Source organism: Polyodon spathula, chromosome 7, assembly GCF_017654505.1.
Source record: "Polyodon spathula isolate WHYD16114869_AA chromosome 7, ASM1765450v1, whole genome shotgun sequence".
In the NCBI taxonomy this organism is placed as follows: Eukaryota; Metazoa; Chordata; class Actinopteri; order Acipenseriformes; family Polyodontidae; genus Polyodon; species Polyodon spathula.
The window spans coordinates 52356652-52363527 of NC_054540.1; the positions used below are offsets into that span (position 1 = coordinate 52356652).

At 38.3% G+C, this 6876-nt stretch overlaps 1 protein-coding gene across 1 annotated transcript; it reads left to right on the plus strand.

Annotated features, from left to right (window-relative positions):
* Window positions 1-250: 250 nt before the first annotated feature.
* On the plus strand, window positions 251-6105 carry LOC121317910 (T-box transcription factor TBX22-like). Its single transcript, XM_041254005.1, has 8 exons — window positions 251-538; window positions 1059-1212; window positions 1669-1770; window positions 2522-2696; window positions 3749-3913; window positions 4905-4969; window positions 5279-5364; window positions 5496-6105. Exons 1-8 carry the CDS (start codon window positions 376-378, stop codon window positions 6086-6088), a joined length of 1503 nt encoding a protein of 500 aa, XP_041109939.1. The 5' UTR covers window positions 251-375; the 3' UTR covers window positions 6089-6105.
* The last annotated feature ends 771 nt before the right edge of the window (window positions 6106-6876 follow it).

Genomic DNA, 6876 nt, shown 5'->3' on the forward strand with positions numbered 1-6876 from the left:
GTGTCTCGAGCCTTGTCAAGTGTCAGTAAAGTTTCTTCTTTCCAAAATAAACACAGGAGACTGTCTGATCCGTGGGGGGAGTCCTTCCCTGCAACAGTATCTCTCACAACCCCTCGCATTTCCCAATTAGGGATCTCCCGATTGACACTGAGGGCAGGTCTCTTCTTTTTTAGGAAAATGGATCAGAGATTTAAAACTGCTTCCTGCGAAGGGGTGCCTTGTACATTGTAAAGGACTTCACAGAAGACCTGCAGGTCTTTCCTTGGGAAGGCAGTGAAGCGGGGAAGCAGGGGCTGTGCGCACGGAGATTTCGTACATGATTTTCAGGATCGGGCTGGTTTGTCGTGCTCTAGTATAAGGACCCTGGACCCGAGGATGGCTTTGAGCTCCCGGGCTCACGCTTTCTCAGTGGAAGTCTTGGTCGGGAACCCATCAAAGAGGAAAATTGAGGATTGTAAAGAGGAAAAACGTACTAACGATACTTTGGAGCAGGAAGAAGAAAATGTTCCATGTGCAAAGATTGAAGCAGATGAACTTGGTTAGTAATTTGGGATTGTGCACGAAATACCATTTAAAACGTTTTCAGAGAACAGCGAAGCCTAGATACAAATAAAATAAAAATGCAATATACTTACATTTTAAACTAGCTTGCGGCACCTGCGACTTTCCGTAAACTTTTTTTTTTGTAAAGATTAGTCCAGGTTGCATTCTACATCATTATAATACACACACACACACACACACACACACACACACACTTTGACATTGCAGATGTATTCTAAGCTTTGTTACATTATAATATACTGTAGCCTGTTAGTTATACATTAGGGTTAGGAAACATAAAGTAACACTGAAACAAAGTTTTTAAAAAAAATGCAGCAACAAGTTTAGCATGCTAATTGAAAACGTCGAGCTTTGAAGAAAATATTGTTGCATAATATAGATGTACAATAGCTTAAACATGCCAAGTTTTAAAGATTGCGACTATGTTTATATTAGAAGCTACAGGTGTAACATCACAGTAATAGATTGTATCCCCCTTTTATTAAATTGAACAGGAAAACGAAGTAAACTGGACTCTTTAATTCGGAAATCCCCCGGGGTTGAAAAGTCTGGTTCTGAGAACGATATTCAAGTAGGATTACAGGGCTCGGACCTGTGGAAGAGATTTCACGAGATTGGAACAGAGATGATCATTACGAAAGCCGGGAGGTCAGGACCATTAAAGAGGTTTTATTAGCACTAGAGCGACTTGCGTAAAAGCTTCTCTCTGTTTTTTTTTTTTTTTGATTTACTTGAATTTATTCCTCAAAAATATATTATATATATATATATATATATATATATATATATATATATATATATATATATATATATATATATATATATATACGTTTTTTCTTTTTTGTAAAAATGATTGAAGTATAAATCGCTTGCAAATGGTCATTTAAAATGTAATCTTGCCTCTAATTGGGAAGAAGATTTGATTAATCTTCCCTCTTCTTTGTTTCCTCGGTAAAATAATAATTTTAGACACTATAGCTTGTTAAATGTTTAAGCAGACCTGGTAAATACCTGGTTTAAAAACAAACATGAAATGGTACTATTTCATAATGCTATTTAAGTGCAGTTTTGAGGATTTGACACCGACTTGTGAATTTGTTGTAGGAGGATGTTCCCTTCTGTGCGAGTGAAGGCGAAGGAACTGGATCCCTTTAAACAGTATTACATAGCAATGGACATTGTCCCTGTGGATTCCAAAAGATACAGGTAAGAGCGCTCACATAACTCTGAATGTCAAACCCAATAAACGTGTATGATGTTGAACATGAGTCGCGCCTAACCACAGATATTGTCGCACGTGTAAAGCATCATATAATGCATACAAAATACACATTAAATTAAAAAAAAAAAGATTTTGCATGGAGCACAAAAAAGGGTGGAGACATAGCTGTGTTTTTTTTTCTTTTCAAACAAACATCCCTTTTTGATAAGGACATTTTTTATGTGTATGATCTTGTTATGGTTGATTTTGGGGCGCCGCGAAGTGTTGGGATTTGTGACACAAATTATTGTACAAAGGAAAAATAAATATTATTGTCTGGCAGAAACACACAAAAAAATGGAAACTTTTTGTATGCCGTTAAATATTGGACGGTTTTAAAACAAATGTTACATTGTACCTTTTTCATGGGTAAAACTCATAAAATGATAGACAATTAACGATAAAAAAAAAAAAAAACATTGAACGTGCGCAAAATAATAGAGCTTCACATAGTTTGATACTTTTAAGGCATACAAAAATATTAGGTGTTGGTAACATAAATATGAAATCATAAGTGTAGTTCTTGGAAAACAGTTAGGAAACACATTGAAAAACAACTGCACAGTCTTTGAAAGCAAATGCGTTTAAACGAAATAAACCTGCACTGCAACGAGAGTACTTTTGTTAGATGAAATATAATAGTGATTATTCCCCTCTCATGCTAGTTCCTAACTCATTCCTTCTCTTTCAAACAAGGTACGTGTACCATAGTTCGCAGTGGATGGTAGCGGGCAACACCGACCACTCCTGTGTAACGCCCAGGCTGTATATCCACCCAGACTCTCCGTGCTCTGGGGAGACTTGGATGAGGCAGGTCATCAGCTTCGACCGGGTTAAACTCACCAACAACGAGATGGACGACAAGGGCCATGTAGGTGTGCACTCTGTGCTCTTTCTGTTCTCTGGAGACTCCTGCTCACGGGCCACCTGTTTCTATCGCCAGTGACATTCTTTTTGAATGACAACTCCTAGTAGCCTACATTTCTTTGGCGACTCTGCCAAGCTCACTGCAATGTTCAAACTTGATTTAATTTAGGTTACATGTGAAGTTTAAACGTGTATAGGCTATCCAGTTCTTACAGTTCAGTCAGTTGGCATTTAGGCGATTCATAGTTTCTCTTTCGTCTGTCTTAATTTTTTGTCTGTCCGCAATATAGATGCTAAATGTGTTGTAGTGTGCACTGAAGCCTGCATATGCAGAACGTTTCATCTAAAGTGGGGTCTTTGAGATAGCTGCATAATAAAAGTATAACAACTGAAACTCAGAAGATCTTCAGCAGAAGGGACTACCAGTACCCTAATAATAAACACGCATTGTTAGCCCTAATCAGTAGGATCATAGATTTTAAAACCTTAGTTACAATGTAATTCTTGAAAGAAGTATTTTTGGAACATTGTAGCCACAAAATAATGTTATGATAATTGGAGTTATGAATACTGCATGTTACTGTATGACGGTGATTATAAAGGAACCGTGCCATATTTAGAGTTACAGTTTTGAAGGTGCTCGACGGCAGACAGAGTACTTCTACTGACCGTCCTTAATGTAGTCGGGAATGTTGCAAGCTAAAAATATTGACATACAAATACACTTTGTTATTTGTATTATCCTTATATAAAATACATTAAAACCGTGTTCTGCAAAAGGTCAAGTTGTTCACAGAAATCAGAAGGTGCTGTTCAAATGATAGCCTTCCATTTATGTAAGGCGTGTTTAATAAGTAGGCCATATGATGGTACGGTACTTTGTTATATTAATCACTGTCTACCGTCAACGCCAAAAACGGCTTAGATAAGTGGAACTGACTAACAAGACTGCACGTCTTTACCCTACAATTTAAATAGAGCGTCACAAAAGTATTTTGTAAATAATACTATTAAGAATAATTTGTTTAGCCTAATACTGTCTTCTCCTTTATTTAGATCATTCTGCAGTCCATGCACAAGTATACTCCGCGGGTCCACGTTATCCTGCACGATCCCAGGTTCGACTTGTCCCAGATTCAGTCTCTGCCAGCTGAGGGCGTGACGACATTCTCCTTCAGAGAGACAGAATTCACCACCGTCACCGCCTACCAAAATCAGCAGGTAGGCTATGGAAACAACAGCGTCTCTTTCTCATATTAATAACATGCAATATAGTTTTCTCTTTGTATAAAACTGAATATAAAGTCAACACATTTCAGTCATTGAGTGTTGTTCGTCGTATTTGTATAATTGTATATTTTTAAATCATTCCCACCTCCGCTTTATTACACGGCTAAGAAATACATTTATTTTCTGTGTTAGTAATATGTTATTAATATTACTTTTAGTTCGGTGATTTGCAACACTGGGGGGCCCGCCATATAAACGGTGCTTGCCAGCACTATAAACCGCTCTATGAGAAAAGAAGCAACCCTGAGCATCTATGTTCCGAAGATTGAAAAGAAATTGACTTTAAAGGAAAATGAACTTGGCCTCCTTACTGGTCACAGACCGCCAGCTCTTTCCATGAGCTTCATAGCTACAGTCCCGCCAATTATCTACCAGGCAAATCAACAGCATGCACTAATGCTGAGTTTGAGCTAACTGCTTTTTGATATTCTTGATGACTGCTAATCACCGTCGTGTCCAAGCTTCAGTTGACTTGTATCCCAGCCAGGGTTTAGAACGATACAACCAATATAGTTTCCCATCATCATTCTGGCTACCCAGCGGCTTGGTGTACAGCTGAGATATGGGTGGTGTCACACGATGCGACCAGTCTTGTGTGAGATCATTAACTCACAGAATGTGTATAAAGAAACCATCCTTGTGAAGAACAAAGTGACAGGAAAGTATGCTGGCTGGGTGCATTTCCGTTTTATTTTTCAAAGCAGCGCAGGATTTTGTTGCTGGAGGCTCTATTCCAAGTTTACAGTACAGCTGGGATGAGGCACATGGTCAACCACTGAGTAATAAAAACAAGCGCTTCCCATAGAGTTTTATTATACTTGCATTTTGTTATTTGTAAAACATATGGACACTATACTGTACTATATTGCGTTCCAGAAGCTAATACCTCCTTATTTGTACTTTTTAATTTTTTTTTAATTAGATCACTAAACTAAAAATAGACAGGAATCCCTTTGCCAAGGGTTTCAGAGATCCTGGAAGAAACAGGTAAATTATGTTTAAATATACCTTTTAGCTTTTTGATGCAGTGGGTTTTAATGCTTTAAAATGTGTAGCAACTAAAGTTTTTAAAAAAGGGCTTTCAACAACCCTTTTATTGCATAATGCTACTGTCTCCCTTTGAAGAAACTGATTCACAGGTATTAGAATCCCAATGTATTTTGTGCCTAGATGTTGATTGCCAAGACTGGAAACAGTTTTATTATTATTATTATTATTATTATTATTATTATTATTATTATTATTATTATTATTATTATTACTTGGAGTGAAGTTGCTCTTCTTCTCTCTCATCAGGGGTGTACTTGATGGTATCCTGGACACCTATCCCTGGAGGTCCCCTCTGAGGTTTGACTTCAAGCCTTTTGATGTGGAGACCCAAGGTAAGGAAGACTACTGCAAGAAAAAGAAAATATTTCAATGAAGTCCCTTTTATTGATAATGTATGATTAGGGAACCACTTTTTATTGAAACTGATAACTTTGGTTATATTACTAACATTTCTCTCTTCTAGGAGGAAGCTCAAGTTCCCCCTCCAGCTGTGGGACCCTTTCCCCTCTGAATGGGCTGCTCTCTCCCTCCTGCTCTCCTCCATCTTTTCTGCTGTCTCGCAGCTCTTTCGGGCTGCCCTGCTCAGACAGCCTGGGTCTACCCCTCTGCTACAAGATGTGTTCCCCCACGAGCAGGGTAAGGACCCGGCCTTTCAGCCTGCCTGGCCACGACAGGCTAAATGGCAGCAGCTCCCCAGGGTTGCCAGCGCTGAACGACTTCCCCTTCCTGTCTTCACTGGGCATCACAGCAATGCGGAGCGGGAAGGGAGGGGAGTGTAAGGGGCAGTGTCTCCAGGGCTCTCCAGGCTCTCCGCACCAGCCTCATCTACACAGGGTGCACCCGTCAAGCAACCTGGTTCTCCCTCCCTTGCCTCTCCAGCACATCCCTGCTCCCCTGCCCTCTCTCTACAATCTCTACGGCTACAACCTGCCAGTGGCATCAAGGCTAGCCGACATGACAAGACATTTTAAACTTGCCGAGAACAGTTCTGCTTCTTCCAGAGATGAACGATTTGCTCAGGTGTCTTGGCACTCCACAGTCGACCACTGTCTTTGAGAGGTATTCCAGGAACTACAGGGATTAATATATATATATATATATATATATATATATATATATATATATATATATATATATATATACCATGCAATAAATTGACAACCTCAAAATAATTCTTCTATTTTACATACCTGCCTGCTCGGTCCTACTTGGTGCCCCTTATACACTCTTACTTAGCCATACACAATGACAACATTTGCTCTAGCGTTTTGTATACATCCACCAGGAGTAGAGTGTTACAAGAGGAATGCATTAGTCATGATGAATAGGACGTTTCATATACCAAGCTGCTCTAACTTATAGCTCAGGTGGAAAGACATTTAAAAAGTGTTAATAAGGTGTTTTTATTTGAACGTAAAGGAAAAATACACATTGTGTACATTTTATTATGTGCTTTTAAGGACAGGGCTAGGGGTAATAATTTGAATCTGTTCACATATCCACACACTTTTTAATAATTCTGTACTATATAAATTATATCTATGTTTAAAATTTAAACTACAAACTATGCTTTGTAGTTGTCAAAGTTATGTATTTTTATCTTGTATGTAAGTATGTAAAAAAAGACTATATAATCATCTTGTAATGCACTTGATCTGAAAAAATGGACTGTAAATATTAATATTCATGGATAAAACATGTTATACTGTTAAAAGACATTTCTACCTTATTTCACTATCAGGCTTTTGAATTGGGGTTTCCTAATTATGTTTTGCAGCCAAGATATGCTAGAGATTTCTCCATATTATGCTAATGAGTGTGTATAACTGGAATTTCTTTGCACA

Coding starts and splice junctions, on each gene's coding strand:
- LOC121317910 (XM_041254005.1), top strand. CDS start 376: ATGGCTTTGAGCTCCCGGGCTCACGCTTTCTCAGTGGAAGTCTTGGTC. Junction 539..1,058: donor GATTGAAGCAGATGAACTTG/GTTAGTAATTTG, acceptor TAAATTGAACAG/GAAAACGAAGTAAACTGGAC. Junction 2,697..3,748: donor AGATGGACGACAAGGGCCAT/GTAGGTGTGCAC, acceptor TCCTTTATTTAG/ATCATTCTGCAGTCCATGCA.